A 19,979-nucleotide genomic window follows, 5' to 3' on the forward strand; every position below is an offset into this window, starting at 1 on the left:
AAAATGGCCGCTATGACTTTTACCAGCACATGGGTTTTGTCTGGTGTATCGGGAGTCGGTAAAAGATTTGCCAGCGCTTATTTCGGCCGCCGATAAAGGCTTCTCGAATGGCTGGGGAAAATAATTTCGTTGTAGCGGCAATTTCTTGCGGCCTTTCTTATTGCCCTAAAACATTTTTATATTTTACAATTACTCGTTAGAAAACACTTAGTGTCGATTATAGACCGCCAGAAATTGCTTTCGTAGCTGCCAAAAACACTATTTACCATAGACCTTTTGCAAGCCATTCAAATCTTTCATCACTAGGCACAAGCACAATCCAAGTGGCTTTGAAATAAAAATGATGTAATCAAATGCACTTGGACGCTAAAATACACAGAAGCGCTAAACTAATGCATAATCAAATTTACATTAAAACTTCAGTGCAGTGAAAACAACACATTGAAAATTATTCTCACTGATCATACATTTATCAAGTTATTATTTAGACGGTGGGCAAACCAGTAGTAATTCAACATGTTACATCTCTTGATAAAGACCACTTCAAAAACATATACTGATAGCTATCATTTCAAATTTTACTAGCTTTTATTTAATAATACAGATATGCCAGAAGAGTCTAGCTACATACCAATGCAATTTTGGTGTCAAATGATGCATACCTCAAGACATTATCATCCAGGGAGCAACCCCCAACCCAATAGAAAATGCTGTTATACATTATGATTACAAGAAAGAAAAAGATCAAAGAATTTCAAGTCAAACTGGAATTTAAAGACTGTATAGTTAAACTATCAACTATAAAACGACTGTATAATTGTGCGCTATCAGCTCACCAACACAGCAGCAATTGCTAATGTTGGCACCCACTCAAGCAATGAGCCTTGATTCTGATTCATGATGTCAAGAAGGTGAATTTCGATAATAAAGCTGTCCACGAATGTCCACTTAGGGAAACCTGCATATATACAAGAACTTTGCTAAACATATAAGTTCTTAATCATTTTTCTTTTATAGGGCATTTATAAATGAGTTCTTGAAAATATATTTACGGTTATAAGAAGTCTTCTTCCAGACTTATCCATCAAATTGCTCCCAATAAGGTAAATGGAACCTGTCATTCAATGTAATAGGCTATGGTACCAGCTTTTCCAGAAGAAACTCTTGCAAGCCAAGTTACAGTTGAATAAATATAGCAGAAGAAATATATTTCTTTTGATATTTCAAAATTAGAATTTGTTTTCAGATTTCAAATTAGTAATGAGCGAACTGGTCCTCAACAAATAGAACACCTACAGTTGACAAGCTAACAAATGAATATTGTTTCAAGACTATAACTCTTGTTAAACCACAATTCAACCAACCATCAACCAGTGAAGCATATTTAATAGTCTAACCTTAATGCAGGAACTTTGAGGGGCAAAAGCAATCAAAATCTGCAATTATGAAGTAGTATTAGTCATAATGCGCATTTGGATAGTTTCAGCAAATAATAGTGCTTTGGCAGCTTCCCAAGGGAGCTTGCAAAAAAGAAAAGGCAATCATTTAATTTCCCATAGTAAGCTCTGTTTCTGGCTTCCTTTGCCAATACCTAAGGTACTTATCATTTTAGCTACGCTGCACATGGAGGCAAAGGAGGATCAGAACACCATCCCAATTATCCTATGTCTCTTCAATAGAAATTCAAGAAATTAAGTAGTTAATGCGATGTTGCATTCTAATATTGTAGCCTTCATTATATTAACGATAGCAACAGGTTGGGTAATCATGAAAAATGTAAGAATCTATTACCTGAAAATTATGACCAAATAGTTCACCAAGAACCCTTTCTGCTTCTGATAAAAAAGATAGTCAGTGTAAACACATTAGAAAAAATTAGAAAAAAAGTAACTAATTAGAAGAAAACCATAAAAATCATGGTTATAACCCTGGAGGCAGTGGTATGTAATATAAACTAATAATAAAACTGCATCCCCTAGTTGCAAAACAGGTATATACCATTGTTAATAAGAAGACACAAACTAGTAATAAGAAAGCATGAACTTAATCAGCTCAACCTTTTTCCATAATTCAACTATAGAGAAAAGAAGATCTAAAGGATCGAATCCAACAAAGTCAGCTCAACCTTGAATACTCGTAACCTGCATGCAAACCCCAGTGAAGAGAAACATTTGAAATCAACGGGCCAATCAGTGAAGAGAAAGCAAGGATATGAAGAGAGACGAAGAATGCAAAAACTTACAACCTCATAGGTTGCTTTGGAAATATGTGTCTTTCCACTACTCGTCACATCGTACTTCCGTAGGCAAACACAGTTCCTACAATTATTATCATGTTAGCTTCCAAACTCAACTAACTCCATCAGTCACTTTAAAGCTAACCATTAAGCGGCAATAAATTAACCATTGCAATCCAATTATTCAAAATATTTGAATCTAAAGCACCATTCATCACAACAATAAAATGATTCAATTATTGGTACCCTATCTGAAACTACTATAGGCGATATAGTCTTGAATCCAGATAATCTCATTTCATACCATTATTTGTCTGTGGACCAAACACTCAATCTGCCACAAATCAAATCAGAACTCATGTATGCATAAAACAACTTGTATCAAAATTATTTAAATCATAATATCTAGCTAGATGGAAAATAGAGGCTGACATTAGACTGATATTAGTTCTTATTTCTTAAACCAAATCAGAATTCATGTATGCATGCAATGTAACTAAACTTCTGTGTAGATATTTAGCCGTTAACTGAAATGAAATTACATTTATGATTAGCATGGTATATGTTCTCCATGAATGTGTTATATCACTTCAGCTAGGCAGATTGCACTTGTAGAAGTTTGGAAGCATTTAAGTTACAGATAGAGAAATTACTCACCATTAACATCCAAGGAACATAAGTTAATTCCTTTATGCTTCTGAACAAATGGAGATAACCAGTTGATACCTTAAAAATTGATTATCTACATGTCTTGCTCTACCTGAATAGAATGATTACATTGATGATCAGAATAAGTGATGAACAAATTTGCTTTTCTGTTATGACATGACCATCTACATGTGGTGTGACAAAGTAATCCAACTAAAACATTAAAGCATTTGAAACATTAATGGAGAAAGACTCATCAGTTGGCACCGAAATAAGAGAACGCCATGTTAAAAACCAAATAAATTTAAAGAAACTTAAATTAGAAACAAAATAAAAGAACCCTAAACAGACAAACCTTAATAATGGACTAGTTCTATTATGTTATATTTTATCATATTTCAGGATTCCTCACTCAAACTAGTTCTATCTTCACCACTTAAGAGGACAATCCCAATGGCCATCAGCAGAAGATGAAGAGTTTGCAGTTAAAATACACAAGAAAAATGAGGCAAACAATTTCACTCCACATATTTATGAACAATGGAAAATCTAAATCATCCAATACCATGTTATCAAACAAGAGAGGTTCCCATCAACTTCGAAGTAAGGACCCTTCCAGTATTCAAATAACTACTACAAAAAGAGGTTTCATGGGGTGGGGCACAAGTAAATCGATTAGAGCAATGAAGCATGTAATTGTACACTCACTGACTCACACACACACTTAGATTTTCCATTCTGAGGCAAAATCTCAGTACAATCTCACAAAACAAAAAGTTAGATGAATTAGCAATAAGGATGAAGAAGAAACATTATTCAAATCAAACAATTTCAGTAGTTAAATTCACAACAATCGTGCTCCTACAGTGGAATCGGGTAACGGCGAGTTCCTTCGATCTGTGGGGCCTAGATCACCGCTGTGACAGAGGTTTCTGGTGGGCGACGAGGCGTGTTCATCGGGGAAGGGAACGATGTGGCCGCAGACGTCGTCGTCGCAACCGTCGATAGTAGAGGGAAATAGGGGTTGGGAGGAAGAAGAGAAGGGAAGAGAGAAAGAAGCCAAAGTGGGATTCGGAGTTCATGTTATGATAATGTTTATAGCCACTGTCTCATTTTTCTTAGCAACTCCATTTTATGTAATGCTGGAAGTTAAAAGGAACATCCTAAGTGGGTTAGCTCAGGTCTTTGTATGAACATACTGGTTGTTAGCTAATAGTCATGAATATGTTAGCAATGAATTGAAAATCTATGCATAGATATGCCATATTTCATTTCTAGTTCATTAAAACTTGGATTATATACTGTGAAGTGTTCTTGTTATAAATCAAGAGCAGAGGCTTAAGATGAAACTTTATTGCCTAGGTTTCTCAACAAAGCATGCATAATTGGAAATCCCCTACAGTAGATCAAGTGGAAGACCTCAAGGCACTTCTAAAGATAATCCCAATCTGGACAACAGGAATCATGTTAACAGTTAATGTCAGTCAGGGTTCATTTCTGGTACTACAGGCATCCTCTATGGACCGCCACATTACTTCAAATTTTCAAGTTCCTGCAGCTTCCTTTGCAACATTTATGATTTTAACTTTAAATACTTAAAAGTGTGCCAAACACTCCTAGGCGCGAAACAGAAAATGGGGGTAGGTCGTTTTTCTAGCTGCATATCAGTTGCATCAGTAGCCGTTGTTGAGAGCGTTAGACGCAAAATAGCTATTGAGCAAGGCTACTCATAACAACCTCAGGCTGTGGTGAACATGTCTGCTATGTGGCTCTTGCCGCGTGAAATCCTCGATGGATTGGCTGAGGCAGCGAATGTGATCGGACAGAATGAGTTTTTTCTCACTGAGCTTCCTCAATCTATGTCTAGTGTGGCTTCCACTCTTGGTGGACTTGGGATGTCAGTGGGAAGTTTGGTAGCAAGTTTTGTTCTGAGTGCTGTTGATTCTGTTACTGGAGGCAGGGGAAATGAAATTTGGCTATCAAGCAACATAAACAAGGGTCACTATGACTACTATTATGGCTTCATTTGTGCTTTGAGCATTGTAAATTTTGTATATTTTCTTCACTGTAATAAATCTTATGGTCCTTGTAAGGAAAGAGGAAAGTAAAATCTTAGATACAGGTGATGATGTTCTTGAGATTTTCTAAGTTCCTATTTGATACATGACAGAGTAGGCCCAGAATGAAAGTAGTATCTGGATATGATTGGTAACTAGATTGGTGATTGTACTAGATTCACATCTTATACTCTTAATATTAAGAAATGAACAGTTGTTTCGTGTATTCATGATATTGTAAAAAAACGTTTATCAACTTTACTCATGCTCCCTGTAAGTTAATTTGCTAGGTGAATTAATGTTTCTGTTATTTGCTCTACTTCTGCAGTATATCTAATACATCTTTGGAAGTTTTAACCTAGTAGGCTTTATTATAATTCTATTTCTTGTCAATAAGGAACTTATGCTTGGTGCAATAAGTAAATAAGATGAGTAAATATTGATATAAAATCTCATCATTAGAGGAATATTGCATATATTATGAGGAAAGAAAAAATTTATAGACAAAAGACTTGTAGTTGTATTTCTTCCTTGGCTGTCCTAGTTAATGAAACTACTACTTATTTTTTCCTGGCTGAAAAAGGACTCAGCCAAGGGAACCCCCTCTCTCCATTATTGTTCAATCTTTGTTCTAATGGTCTTTCGTGCATGCTGAATCAATTATGTCCCTCCCGAGTCATCACGATATGATGACCTGGTCACATATGATCACTCATAAGCCCAACAAGCAAACACGCTTGAGAGCTTGAAGGGTTGTGTCCCTCCTGCGTCTTCACGATATGATGACCCGACCGATAGTGTGAGCAAGACTTTTGATTACAAATACCTGTTCAAAAGCCCTTTCTTCTCGAGACCCCTTCCATCAAGGGCAAAGGGGAACATCATATTCACTCTAACGTTAATCATGACCTAAGCTTGGACTTTACGCTCTGATCTTGGGACTCCCGTGGTTTAGGGTGAACAACTTGTTGTTAGATGACAATTTTAAAGGGATTAAGATTGTAAATTCGTTATCGTTCTCAGATGATACACTCATTTTCCGTGAAGCAGGTTAAATTCAAGTATAGGTGATGTTGGATGCTCAGGAAGGCTTTTTGTTGTATCCAGGTTGAAATTAAACTATCCAAAATCAGTATTGTGTGGCTACAAGGTTGATGCAAACACATTGGAACCTTATGCACGCTTTTGAGGACTTAGTGGGATGAGAAGTATTGAGAAATGGGAAGGGAGAAGTGTTAGGTGCTTCTCAAAAACCAGTTGAGCATGCATGAGTTTATGAAGCTGAAATCTTCGCCATCCAAAATGCTCTCCTTTTCTTCCATTAATTTAGCCTTAGAAATATTGTGACCGAAAGCGATTCTACTTTGGCAGTTGAGTAGGTGAATAACAATTTTGCAAAACCTTGGAAAATCTTCATTATGCTCAAGAGGCTAACGAATCAGTTTGCAGATTTCTTGCCAAAGCAAGTGCACATCAGGTCAAATGTGCTATGAGCTGTAATTGACAAAGATTAATTTCCTTTCTTATATTGCCTACTTGAGTGAAGTGTACTCAAGAACTTACTAATCTTCTATATGTCCTTTCAGCCTTAAAAAATAGTTACAACTAATTTATCAGTTAGTCAGTTTTTCCCAGGCATACTCAAAGTGGCATTTTCAAGTGTAACTTATTTATATTTCAAACAACTGCTATCTTTTATTGCAATTTAAAAAGTATTTCTAGTCATGGAAAAATTCATATTCTTGTAGGGTTAGCTGTCCTTGAAACTATTTTCATAGATAATAATCAAATGTGAAACTTTTATCAAACCGGAAACAATCACTCATTATTTAAACAGAAAAAAAATTAATTTATGATAACTTGCTATAACATGTTCCACCTCTTGCGGTGGAGTGACAAGAGCTTAACAAACTCAGCAACCACCTTGACAGAGTTAGTGGCAGCGAGTGATGCGAAAGTATCAGCTTCATTAGACTGGGCAGAGCCGCCACCGGCCAAGTCGGAGAGAGCCCTGAAAACAATGAATGGTACTCTTTGTTGCAAACATATAAGGGCCACTGATGCACTTTCCATGTCCACTGGGCTCACATGGAATTTGTTGTAGAGGAAGGTTCGGTATGCTACATTGTCTAGGTAGATGCTCGCACTTGTTCCTCTATCAACAAGTTCCACCTTTGGTATTGTGGACAAGCATGTCGTTGAGTTTATGCACGCCTTTAGCTTCAACCCCTGAACACATCACAAAACTTAATTAACCACATGTTTATACCATAAAAGTAATTGAGTAGTTAACACAACACCATCTTGCTAAATCATGACTTCAAATCTTTTTGGGTTTCACTAGTAGTAAAAGACAAAGTGTCTCAGTTGGCCTAAAAGGCCCAATGATGTCTCAACTAGTTCAAAGACACAAAAAATGAGTGAGTGTTGTACGAACGGACTAGATGACTTAATTAAGAAATATCTCATCCTAGCTAAGGTTGATTGGTCGCACGACAACCCTATTAATAAATAAGCAAGGTGGCCCATGTGCAACCTTGCTCTCTGAAGACTATTTATGAGGCTTCTCAACGACTTGTAAAAACAGCTAATATAGACTCTGAGCTTATAGACCCAGATATAGTCGTTCATTTACACAACACTTTGTTCATTATGCAAAACTTTGACACTCTCTTACTCTCACACTGACTGGAGCGTTATATTATCATCTACAGGTGCACAACATGTCGTTTTAATGCTGCTTTATCTCACAAGCTAAGCCAATCAAAGCCACACACCACCACCGGAGGCAAGGAGCACCAAACAATTTCATTTCCAGAAGAAGACAAAGTTATAACCTTACTAAATATCAGAATAATTTAAATGATATATGTACCATCCATCAAGAAAAGTCTTGTTCAAAAGTTCAAAAAAAAGTTATTGTAAATTAATTTTAGCACATAAGATATAAATTATAAGCAATGTATACTAAATATTAATAGTAAAAATATGATTTATGAGTAGATGGTAAAGTTTCTCTAACTTGCCTTGAGTTTTTTAGCAATGTGGTAGTACTTGGAATCTACAGGGACCCAAAGAGCATATTTGGTTTCTTCTGGAATGCCATCAACTGGAAAAACTTCTTCTGGTTCGTACCAGATATTGTTGAGTAGGTTATCACTGTCAACACTTGAAGATGAGTTTGAGGTGAAATTGGCAAATTCTAAGTATCCTACTTCCTTTGTGAAGTCAAAGGGTAACGAATCATTAGGCCCTTGCCCATACCTCTGCACAATACAAATAACCAGTCAAAAAACTACAGAACCAAAATCGTCTGTTGTAAACCTCAGCAATCCAAATTGTACAATCGTGATAGATGGACACAAAGTGCAATTGAGCAAAAAAATACTATTAGAATTTTGGTAATCTAAATACCTGCCAACTCCAAAGTGCTAAATGAGCCCAATATTGAGGAATGGCTACATCTCCAATATGCAAGGATGTGTTTGCATTTCCAGCAACACCGTAGTGCACCACTCCTTCAACTGTGAAAAAGCTTAATAGAAGCTGAGTAGTTACACCTGCATTTATCTTTATGTTTCCAAAAATATTCCAATCATTAATTAATAACCCCCAACTATAAATTTATGAAAATAGAAGTGATTCTGAAAAGATTAAAAGTGAATCCAAAGATTGTGTACAACAAAGTTTGTGTAACTAGAACGAATTTTAATCACAGTCCATAAGAAATGTTTCCTCACAACAAGAGTATTAAAATGCGTTTGTACTAACGAGTCTAATCATAGCCTAAAATTAAAAAATTAGAAAAGTGTACCATGCCCATTCCTGTCATGACCAGTATAACAGGCTTGTGGCCAATGGCTCCAAATCGAAATCTCCTTCCTTCATTAAAAAATTGTAAAAAATGGAAAGTATCAATAATTGATGTAATAGCTTTTTTCGTACCAAAAAACATATACATTAAACATCATAATTATAATCATAAGTGTATTAATAATATAGTCAAATTACAGGGCACTTACCAGCAAAGTCTATGGTGAGTTTACTTGGAGTGTAGTCTGAATTCTGAAGAAGAGGGTCTAGTTCAAAAGTATTTGGTATGATCAAACCAAGATAAGGTCCCTTTTGATTGGCTCTAGCAATTTTTCTTTGCACTTGTGGTGTCAAAGTACAACTTACAAATGCATATTGGGCATTAATCCACATAAATGCCACAAGAAACATGGACAAGATTCTCCTACCACCTACCATCTTTATCCACCCAAACACACAACACGCCCAACAGAGAGGGAGAGGAAGAGGGAGAGAGGGAGGGAGGTGGGGACTTGAGAAATGGAGGACCTATTGCTGGTTGGAATTTATACAAAAAAAAAGGGTCTGCATATAATTGGATACAACGCACCATCCTTTTGATATAATAATTAAAAAACAATTCGTGTACACCGGTTAATTGTAGTTTGTGACGGTCATAAATCACCACGAAATGCAGATATTTGCTGTAAAAATGATATGGTAAACGAATCAAAACTCATTAACTAACCATTACATTTCATCTCATGTTAAATATATCACATGCCATTAAGGACCAAAACTTTAGGTGATATATAAAATATTACATTTTTTACCCGAAGTTTTAGCAAATTAATTCAATTGCAAAGACCATTTTAGATCATTGACCAAGAGATCATCAAATGTGGATCGAGTTAGCTCAAAAGTGATGATATGGTGGAACCCCTCTCTCTCTCATTATTTATTTCGTGAAACATGTGGCCTACTTGAAACACAGCTGGATAAATCTATAGTACAATAATTTTATATATCCTTATATAACAAAAGATATGAATTTGAATCAAATTTCAATCGGTAAAATACTATATCCAATTAGGTAACTACAATACAAAGTTAGTTATGAGTCTAATCCTCTTAAGGTTTAAAAATCACATTAAGTAAATAGATTTCTCTCAATAAGGATTAGATGTTCAAGGAGATCAGCTTCTACTAATCCAAAGCATAAGCTGCAATTGTTGTCTCTGCTGGTGTGGACTAAAGTAAAATAAAGCCATATAATCACATTTTAATTTAACTCATTCCAAACACGTTTAGATTCCTTAATGCCATGTGGGATGAGATATAAATCATTCCCAAATCCCAAATACTATATACTAAATGAACCAATTTTTTTTGAGGAGTTTTCTATTGACCGAATCTTATGGGTGATACCGTATTTTCAAAGGCGATGCGACCCATGTTTATTATATTTGCACCATGTGTCGCACGAGTTGTATTACTTACTTCTATTGTTTAATTTATGGCTATAAAAAATTATAAATTTTAACAACTATTTATGATTAAATAAATATCTGAGGGACTTTTTTATCATAGACACTGTTAAAATTTTATATACAAGGAAGGTTGTCCAGAAGGAAGGTTGACTGTGTTGATCAAAGGCTTGATATTCTGACATTACCGACCATGGGTTGAACAATTGTCACTAACAGGATCCGACGGGGGTTGCAACATTGCAGTGAACGTGCTCATGAAGCTTGGTACATGTGGTGCGTTGTCTAGAGTTCGAGTGTTTTGATTCTTCAGACGCTGAGTTAGATAACCTCTTGTTAAGGGACTTATTATTATTATTATTTTCTTAATTTTATTTTTTTTTTCTTCTTAATTTTTGATCTTTTATATTAATAAAACTTATTGTAAACAGATAATTCTTTTCATTTTGATCTTTCTATATATAAACATTGAACCTTTCTCTGAATACCTGCCTTCACTAAATGGCTGTTTGGCTTCACAAGTTGACATAATTTATATATGATTACTTACAAACTACTAAAACTTATGGCTTCTAACTAGAGGTGATTATGGATCATTCCACCCATGAAACCAAACATGCTATAAGAGAGAGTTTATACAAACTTCAAATCAAACTGAAAGAAAGATATAAACCAATTGATCACAAACCAGGTGGTTTAAACAGAGGAACAGCATTAAAAATGCCATCTAGATCTACCGGTAATCCAAGAGCAGGGCCAATGACTGGTGGCATTGTCGTCTTGCCTTTCCAAGTGCTAAACCATGGACCTCTTCCAACTTCTAGAGCATCCATGTCACTTGAAACGTCCAATATGATCTGCCATTTACCAAACATTTCATTAACATGTTCCATCAAACATTGAATCTAAGAACAATTTATGTGTGCAAATAACAAGTCACCTTCCCCTTGCTGCCATCATATCTTCGTTCCCATATTTTCAATGTTAGAACTCCGAAACATGTGTCTTTACAAGCTTGTGAAAGGCCTGCTTCTGATGTTGGCGCACGCAATGGAGTACCAGGATCATCTGTTTTTGCTTCTAATTCAACCTGCCACAATAGTGTGCTCGGATTTCTGTTAGCGTACATTACAAGGCAGTTTAAATGTGTCATGTCTCTTGCGTCGTTGGAGTGAATGAGTTTTTGACCAACTTGAACGTAAATACAAACACACTCATGTGTCATGTCATTTGCCAAAAGAAGTCCCATCAAATTATTATTTTTCTCCTGGATTGAGAAGTTCAACTAAGTTGCAGAAAGCATAAATTTAGGATTTGTTTGGGTTCTATTTCTATTTTTATTTCATACTCTTAATTTTAATTATAAAAATTTCACTTTGTTTCCATTTTCTTTTTTTCAGTTTTGTTGAGGAAATTTGAAACAAAGTGAGAAAAAGTAGTTAAAAGTAAAAACTGGAAATGAAAACTAAAACTTTTTCTAAAAACAAATAGGCCTCCATAGTTTATATATTGATAAGTAATAAGTTCAAATGAGATGAAAAACTACAATGCCCCACCCACAACACGTGTGTGTATGCAATATTGCTTTTGACCACCAGCAAAAACAAAATGTGATTAGAAAGATATAATTACCAGATAACTGCCATTGTCTGCAGACATAAACCAATAACCCCAAGGAGTGACTTCCCAGTTAACGATTAGAAAAATTAAGAAAAGTCAATCATAATAATAATAACAACAAGAGGAGGACGATTAATGGCATGCAGTGAACAAAAGAAGATGGCAAATAGACCCCTAAAAATCTTACAAGAAGAACATAAATTCTTTTTTTATTTTATAACCACACCGTGAAACGAAAGAAAGCACCATCTACCATTAGATATACAAATTAGAACATTTCAGAAGAAATACCAATCTAATTAAACCACTTCATACAAAATATTAACATCACTCTTTTCATCACTCATGATTTTAAGCAGCGGACAAATGTTTCCGTGACTAGCACCATTTATTTCAGAGGTAGTCTTAAATTTATTTCCTGGTGTAATAAATTTATGAAATGAATCAAATTTATAGCCAAATGCTTTATGAAGGTACCAGTGCAGCATTTTCGAAGGTCTCGGTTATCCCAGGAATTTGCCTCAATCCACCAGCAGCTGTAAGTGCAATTTCTCCACTAGCACCCTCACCTTCAAAAACATTACATTGAACCTGCATGAAACATTAACAATTTGAGATGCATAAAAATATAAAAGCACAGACACTGATCCAAACAAAGGTGAGAATAATTGAATGTCAACATAACAATACAAAAGGACTCCATCTCCTGCAGTCTCCAAGGCCTAATGAAGCATGATTTATGTGCTTGCTGTCTATAGCTTGTTAACAGACAATTGATTTTTCTAGAAGTATAAAACATAATGCTGAAGAAATAAAACATTCTAACCATAATTTTCAATAGACAAGGTTTGCAATTGATTGCATACAATCAGCAACGGCTTAAGATTCATAGCAAACTAGGGAATTGATGTGCTAATGAACTTTAGAAGATATACTTTCATGAATAAAAATATTACTTACCCAAAACCACTTTCTTGGGAATCCTCCGCCCCAGTTCTTTTCTGAATAAGATGGGGCATTTTCAAACTCAATCCTCTCGCCATCCCACTCTATCCAACCTGAGATTCAATATTAATATAAGAAAAATGAAAGAGAACATAAATACTGCAAGGTGCAAGCAAGTGATTACTTCTTAAAGCATAAAAGTACTTCACCAAAATATGAGCCTAGTAATCCAATCTTAGTCCAAAATTGACATTGTAAGTGTAAATAGCATTATACTCCCCCCTTCCTGATTCACCCCATGGTTCTAGAAATGATTATATATCCTTTCAGCATGACTATTATCGACGTGTAATATTTTGTAGGTAGCAGGTGACTAATAGCTTGTTGGGATCAGTTTTACATTTATTCAAAATCAATTCTCCCAAGTAGAAGCAAGAAAGAGAAATTTGTGCTCTACACGTCAATCAGAAGCAATTCTCATTTAACATGAAAACAAGTTGGGTTTCCAAATATGCATTAAGGCCCAGTTTGGAAAGCTTCTAGTTTATGGGAACTTTTTTACTAAAATAAGTAATTGGTTCTTAATTTACGAAAAAAAAAAACCTTACAAAGTTAGAGGCAGGTCTCATGGAGGTTAAATGAAGGAGTTTCTGAAAACTTAAGGTGCAAAAGTTGGGTTTGACTCAGTTACTGTAAGATCATTCTAAATTTCTTTCTCCATAAATGCTTATTAAGAAGTTTATCCAAACTGGCTCTAAATGTCAATCGGCAAAATACATTAGTAGTATACTGCCGTCAGTGCCGTGATAGATTCAAAATAATTGTTCAAAGAAAATTATTATGTTTCAGTTCAGAAATAAAAGTAAATGTAGGATTCAAGACCATGATATAAATAAAAGATTGAATAGCGAATAGCTGAACAACTAGCACATGCCTGTTGACAATCCACCACCCATGCATATTTGCCAATGTGGCTCAAAAACAGGAAAAGCTGCAAGCCAGCCAGCAGTAGACTTCTGTGTGGACCCAACATCACCCCATCCATATACAGGGCGTGTACTATATTCCCAACGAGCCGTCTTTACTGTTTCTACATAATTTGACCTATAATTAAAATTTGTGTCAACTGTCAAGTAAGAAAAAAAATTAACCAGAGAATCCAATACTTAAAAAGCAATCTAACTTCCACCTTCCATCATCGCAAATGAAACCTTGATTCCAAAGGGGAGTGACTTGAAAACCTTCCAGCACTCTATTATTAAATTCCTACACAAAATGAACAAATAGGAAGCATATATAAGCAGAAACAAAGAATAAGACTTGTTTCCTGAAGCCCACTCTAAGTTATAACCAGTCATGTAATCTAACTGGTCTACAAATATCATATTTATATGTAAAGAAATAATGTATATGACATTGTGCTATGTCCATTGGGTTCCACTACAGGTACTAATGCCAACATCACCTCTTACAATGATATTATAAGACTTGGAGGTGAACCTTCCCAAACTTTCCAAAGATATAATGAGAATAAGGTATAGTGCAGAATGACACACCAAGTCCAAAATCAATGAGTCAACCAGACTGTCAAAAGTTACAATTTAATACATTGCAGTTTCATTAGTTGCAACATTTTCACTTTCATCACTTTTCTGCTTCTTATGTTTATTACTCTTATTTGGCTCCTTGCATTGGCTTTTAAGGTGACCCCTTTTTGTCATAATTCCAGTAAATCATATCTTGCCTATTTTTGGATTTCCCGTTCTCTTTGGACTTTGATCTGCCTTGGCCTGGGTCTAATTCTAACCCTTTTAACTGCTCCTCCCTCTGCTTTTCGTATTTAATAATGCAGAACCAGAATTGTATTGAACTCATTAATGTGATCAGTCACAAAATTATCTACTCCCATCGAATAATCAGCGCATCAGGTGTACTTTGTTTGCAGCATATGGATTTTTCTACATATTAGATAACACCTTCATCAAACTTAAAGTAATTTTCTCATTGACAATGCTGAACGTGACATTCTTAGCCAATGTAAATCTAATAATTCCAAGATTCTGTCAATCTAACAACTCCCTATCTGCTTACTTCATGTCATCTAGTTTCTTCCCTCACGAGGGCTGATAAAGTTTCTCCTATTACAAACAACCCTCTTATCTTTCAGAATCAAGAAGATAAAGGACACACAATATAATGTGGCTAGGCACGCAGTGTATGTACCTATGTCCACAGCTCGAAAGACCAGTTTTATTGATGTTTGTATGTAGAAAAGGTTTACAAGGCTCACAGCATATGTATAACATGTAATGTGGGACTTGTGAGAAGTATCAAACTACACAATTCTAGCATTTAAATTAAAACCAATGTAAGACATAAAGAGAGTATCACACTGCATAACTCTAACAAGAAGAAAAAAAAAATGAAAGCCATCCAAAAAGAATCACCTAAAACTCAACAAACATACATCACAAAAACTGAAACTGAACAACCAACCACCTCAAGAATAAAAAAAAAAATCAACACTGAAATTCCAAAGGATTCTAAAGGTAACAGCTACTAGCAGTTCAACAGTTAGTATACAAACCTGAGGAGGAACCTCCTTGTTTGGAGGTTTTGAATTTGGTTTCGCCACGAAAGTGTTCCCCAATACGAGTTCATGCCTACCTATACATTCAAAAAAATCAACTTTTAAGTTCAAATCCACAGAACATGATCAGGCATTTTACAATTCACATAAAAACAAGTTATATTTTTTTACCAATTTAAAGAAGAAAGTGAAAAAAATGCTTACTCCCCCAGAAGTTGTTTGATTGTGGAGTGTATTGGCAAATGTAGTTATCATCAGCACCAAGAATCTGAGCCCCAACACCAGTAAACCTAGGTCCATATTGAACCAATTCCAAAGGCGTCAATGGGTTGGGAAACGCAGGATTCTCCACCGAATACATGAAGCAGAAACTCTGCCTCCGCTCCGGAATCGACACCTTGAAGTACCAACCCTCAAAGAATTTCCGAGCTGAACCATCAAAATGGTACCTAAACAACAACAATCATCAATCAATTCATTCATTCATGAATTGAAATCAATAGAACAGTATAAAATGAAAACCTACCCGCTATGAGGGGTTCGAAGGTCTCGATTGGGTGGTGTTGGCGAGTACGCAATGGGAGCTACGTGGAGGCGGGAAGGTGGTGGTGGTGGTGGTGTTGATGGAAATGGAAGTTTGAGAGAAACGCGGTGTGTGGGTCTGGCATTGGCATTGGCATTGGCATTGGCATTGGCGGTGGTGGAGAAAGGAAAGTGTGGAGAGTTCCAGAGCTTGGTGGTTTCCATGGATGAGAATGAATGATGATGATGACAGACTCAGTGATAGAGCAAAATAGACAAGTTTCAGTGCATTGTATTGTATTGTGATGGTAATGAAATTGATAATCCTCGTACTAACAAATATAGAAGGAGTCGTGTCACACACTACCTAAGATTGGATGAGTTTTTAAGTAATGTGCTATTTCATTTAATGAGATTGAATATGAACACATTCATCTTAATTCTTAATGTACCAGTTTGAATTTTATGATTGCTAGTAGTAGTACCAAACTACCAATGGGTCAATTCTTTTTCAAACACTCTTGTAAAGTAACTGACTGATGAGGGAAAAAGAGAGAAACGTGTAGATATGGAATGTATGTAAAGCATTGTTAGTGCATGTCGTAAGCTAACAGCTAAAGAAATAGAGATAAAGTCATAGACAAATCTACTTATCTAATCTTTCACTCCACTATGTGCATTAAGCGGTAGAAAGATTGATGAAGAGTTAATATGTTTGCTTAAAATAGTGTATGATTGTTCATATGAACAATACTTTTTGAAAATGAATCTGAAAAATGCATAATTTTGGTAATAAGATATTGATAATCCTCATACTAAAACCAAATATAGGGAGAGTGATGTTACACGCTATGTAAGTTGTTTAGACCAATTTTAGTTAGGCACTATAAAATTTGTTTTCGTGGGATATGAATAGAGTTTGGATTTTTGGTAATTAATTCATGGCAAAGTCTACAACTACCAAGTTAGTTATGGTGTGGTTTGGTGAAGATTGGATGAGTTTTCAACTAATGAGCTATTTCATTTAATGAGATTGAATATGAACTGAACCATCATTCTTAACCTAACAGTTTGAATTTTATGATTCCCAGAATCATCACTAAATTGTTACAAGTTTTAAGATTTTAGTAACTACAAGTAAATGATACTTCTAGTAGTAGTACGTGGCCGGCCAATTCATTTTGAAACATTCGTTTTCCTGCCATAAACGCTACTAAATTCTTTAGAATGAGTTTTGTGAACAATGTCCACCATTTGACCACTTCTTCAAGAAGTAAATTTTAGTCATTTTTGGTGAATGGTGGAATAGGAACAAAGAAAAAAATCGGGACTTTGGGATGTGGAATTATGTTAATTTACTTCTTGTTTCTCTATGAGATTTGAAATTAAAGTTGAAGTTGGTTATTTCTTATTGAAAAAACAAGAATCCACTTAAATGTGAGTCTTGTGTCTTCAATGACATACTAATTAAGTTTGAAATTCTGTAAATAATTGATTTTAGTCAAAATCAATTCTTAGGAAAGAATTTATGTAAGTAGATTTTGAAGAAAGAAAAAAAGTGTTTCGGGGATTTCTAGTAGAATAGGGAATTTGATGGCATTATTCATCTTGCGGTGGTTAGAACCGGACACAGAGTTGGTGAAAATGCAAAATGCATGGTTTGCCAGTTATTCTAATGATTGATTTTTTTAGCCGTCGCAGGATGCTCTCCCGACACTCGTACCTGTGATGCCAGCCAGCCGCCTCAACTCGTATTTTGCGGCGGTTTTAACCGCGGCAAAATGCTGTTATTTTTTAGTGCATTGACAGTCAATTATAATATGCCACATAGGGAATAATTACATATTCTCCTTTTTAATTTTAATTAAATTTGATAGAATTCAATTAAGTAGTACTGTAAACTACATGAACAGTGCATGTTACATTAATCTATTGTAGGAGCATTATACTAGTATCATTTTGAGGCAACTTTTTTCTATCAAGTAAATAAAAACTATCTGATTTCATTAATGAGGTGGATAGAACTTAATTTATTTCTGATCCATCACTTAGCATCTTTTAGAAGGGAAAGTCGGTTTGACATGCTACAATTAATTATATGACATTTCTTAACATGCCATGCACGCACTATCACATACGCTAGTAACACTATTATTAGTATATAGTACTATTATTAGTATATATAGTCACGTTTCAAAAAATTAAAACAAGGAAAAGTTCATTTTACAATTCTAACACTAATAAAGCAGTTTTAGTTTATCACGCATGCACCCCACTTTTTTTTTTGTACTGAATAGTATTAAAAATTCATGTATTTATGTATGACACGTGATAACAAAAATAGTAAACTACAATGTTATTGGCAAAGAGCAGTTGTATGAGATAATAGTTGGGAAGATAAATATTCTTATAATAGTTTATTTCTTGTAGCTGAAGCTCACTTAATGTAATAGCTTAGTTTAAGAAACTTTGAAATCTATATATACCCACATTTCTCATCTCATGTCATCATCATCTCATTCAGTTCATTTTGAAACTTTCTCATCTTGTTTTCTCACATCTACCAGTCCAGCATGAAAAATCTTCTGTTCTTGATTTTTATCCTCTCTCTTATTGTGCTAGGAGAAGCACAAGTTGCATATCAAATGCTGATGCTGTCTCTTCAGTGGACACCAACTGTCTGTTTGGTTAATACATGTGACGCTGGAAAAGTAGCAAGTTTCACCAAAAAATTTACTATACATGGTTTGTGGCCTGGAAATCACTATAATCCCCAGCCCAAGTGCCCACAATACAAATATAACAGATTTGAGCCCAAAGTGAGTATCCCTTTTGTATTTTCTGTTTGCTAGCTGTTTGTTGACTTCACCTTCTTTTATGATTATTTTTTTGTTTATTTTGCTTTTTTGTTGGCTTCTTCGGCTGACCAAAAAAATAATATTTTTTGTTCATTTTATAATATCTTATATTAAAAAGTTGGAACTGGATTCTAATACTTTAAATTTTATAATACCCAAACTCTGAAAAATTTCTCAACCTTAATTTCATATACAAGAAAAAAAATTATATACAAGAAGCCGCAGCCTCTCTCACCTCACTTCTCCTCTCTCCACAACACAAACTTGTTATGATTCCATTTCTTTTAATTGATTTTTTCATTCTTGTAGACTGTTAGTTTAAAAGGACAACTGGCCGTTAATTGGCCAAATATGCTTGCGGCTGACGATGAATTTCGGTTTTGGGCGCCGTAGTATAAAAAGCACGGAACATGTATGGTAAACGGTGACAGTTTCCAGCAAGGGGACTATTTTGATACTACTCTTAAGCTGAAGTGGCGGGTTGAAGCCATTTCTGACATCCGAGTGGCATTGAGCAGTATTCAACCAAACACTTTGAAGTCATTAAACCGGTTTCTGTCACTTCTCCGGTCCACATATAATGTTTCTCCTCAACTTGCGTGTCCCGTTACTATGCCAGATACTTTAGCCGAGGTTCGATTCTGCTTTGATAAGATCACATTGCAGCTCATCAATTGCCAGAAGACAAAATCAGTTTGTGGCAACATGATAAAACTTCCAGCATGACAATTTATATGTTACTAGCTATATTTGAATAAAGCATGTGGAATGAGATGATACAGAGGTGTCTCAATTATAAAATAAAGTAAAGATTATCGAGATATATAAATAATGTTTTGAATGTGAATGAAGCATTTAAGCATTTACGCTTATTTTTTTGTTCAGTACATGTATGTATGATTTTTCCACAAACAAGAATTGTGTTGTGAAAAAACAATAATAGGACTACAAAGAAGCTCAGACATAGAAAAAGGAATCAGAGGCAGCTTAGTTTTTATAAAAATAGGATTAATAAAACATATATACAAAAGAATAAATGCTATACAAGGGGAAAAAAATAAGGAGCTGTGATGCTTGAAATAGTTGCATCTCCACTGTGCAGTGATCCTAGCCACCGAAATTCCACCATCTCTTCTTTTTCTTTAGATAGGAATCATGAAGGCGACTTTGAAAATGAAATGACATGTAACACAATTAAATGAAGATACATTAGCACTTAAAAAG

General features: G+C 35.1%; 2 protein-coding genes, 1 long non-coding RNA gene and 2 pseudogenes across 7 annotated transcripts; 2 read left to right on the forward strand and 3 right to left on the reverse strand.

The window, feature by feature from the left end:
• Window positions 1-569: 569 nt before the first annotated feature.
• LOC130727629 (uncharacterized) lies at window positions 570-4,142 on the reverse strand. 5 transcript variants are annotated; one of them, XR_009015400.1, is made up of 6 exons: window positions 3,750-4,141; window positions 2,894-2,996; window positions 2,246-2,318; window positions 2,058-2,141; window positions 1,792-1,835; window positions 570-1,436 (listed from the first exon to the last, which is right to left on the reverse strand). It is a non-coding gene; the product is annotated as an uncharacterized LOC130727629 (long non-coding RNA). The 5 variants fall into 5 exon arrangements; XR_009015398.1 differs by having other exon boundaries at window positions 570-958; window positions 1,053-2,141; window positions 3,750-4,142; XR_009015399.1 differs by having other exon boundaries at window positions 570-1,835; window positions 3,750-4,140.
• A 119-nt stretch (window positions 4,143-4,261) lies between these two features.
• On the forward strand, window positions 4,262-4,992 carry LOC130711124 (protein NRT1/ PTR FAMILY 1.2-like; annotated as a pseudogene).
• A 1,706-nt stretch (window positions 4,993-6,698) lies between these two features.
• LOC130727615 (uncharacterized) lies at window positions 6,699-9,256 on the reverse strand. The gene is made up of 5 exons (XM_057578804.1): window positions 8,964-9,256; window positions 8,756-8,823; window positions 8,356-8,511; window positions 7,968-8,207; window positions 6,699-7,170 (listed from the first exon to the last, which is right to left on the reverse strand). Exons 1-5 carry the CDS (start codon window positions 9,190-9,192, stop codon window positions 6,805-6,807), a joined length of 1,059 nt encoding a protein of 352 aa, XP_057434787.1. The 5' UTR covers window positions 9,193-9,256; the 3' UTR covers window positions 6,699-6,804.
• A 1,438-nt stretch (window positions 9,257-10,694) lies between these two features.
• Window positions 10,695-16,180, reverse strand: LOC130727626 (tocopherol cyclase, chloroplastic-like; annotated as a pseudogene).
• Window positions 16,181-18,434: 2,254 nt separating this feature from the next.
• On the forward strand, window positions 18,435-19,677 carry LOC130727624 (ribonuclease S-1-like). The gene is made up of 2 exons (XM_057578818.1): window positions 18,435-18,716; window positions 19,065-19,677. The coding sequence occupies exons 1-2, from the start codon at window positions 18,471-18,473 to the stop codon at window positions 19,146-19,148; spliced, it is 330 nt and encodes a 109-aa protein (XP_057434801.1). The 5' UTR covers window positions 18,435-18,470; the 3' UTR covers window positions 19,149-19,677.
• Window positions 19,678-19,979: the final 302 nt, after the last annotated feature.

This window comes from Lotus japonicus, chromosome 1, assembly GCF_012489685.1.
Source record: "Lotus japonicus ecotype B-129 chromosome 1, LjGifu_v1.2".
Classification (NCBI taxonomy): Eukaryota; Viridiplantae; Streptophyta; class Magnoliopsida; order Fabales; family Fabaceae; genus Lotus; species Lotus japonicus.

Coding starts and splice junctions, on each gene's coding strand:
- LOC130727615 (XM_057578804.1), bottom strand. CDS start 9,192: ATGGTAGGTGGTAGGAGAATCTTGTCCATGTTTCTTGTGGCATTTATG. Junction 8,824..8,963: donor ACTCACCATAGACTTTGCTG/GTAAGTGCCCTG, acceptor TTTTTAATGAAG/GAAGGAGATTTCGATTTGGA. Junction 8,512..8,755: donor TCATGACAGGAATGGGCATG/GTACACTTTTCT, acceptor GGAAACATAAAG/ATAAATGCAGGTGTAACTAC.
- LOC130727624 (XM_057578818.1), top strand. CDS start 18,471: ATGAAAAATCTTCTGTTCTTGATTTTTATCCTCTCTCTTATTGTGCTA. Junction 18,717..19,064: donor ATAACAGATTTGAGCCCAAA/GTGAGTATCCCT, acceptor TCATTCTTGTAG/ACTGTTAGTTTAAAAGGACA.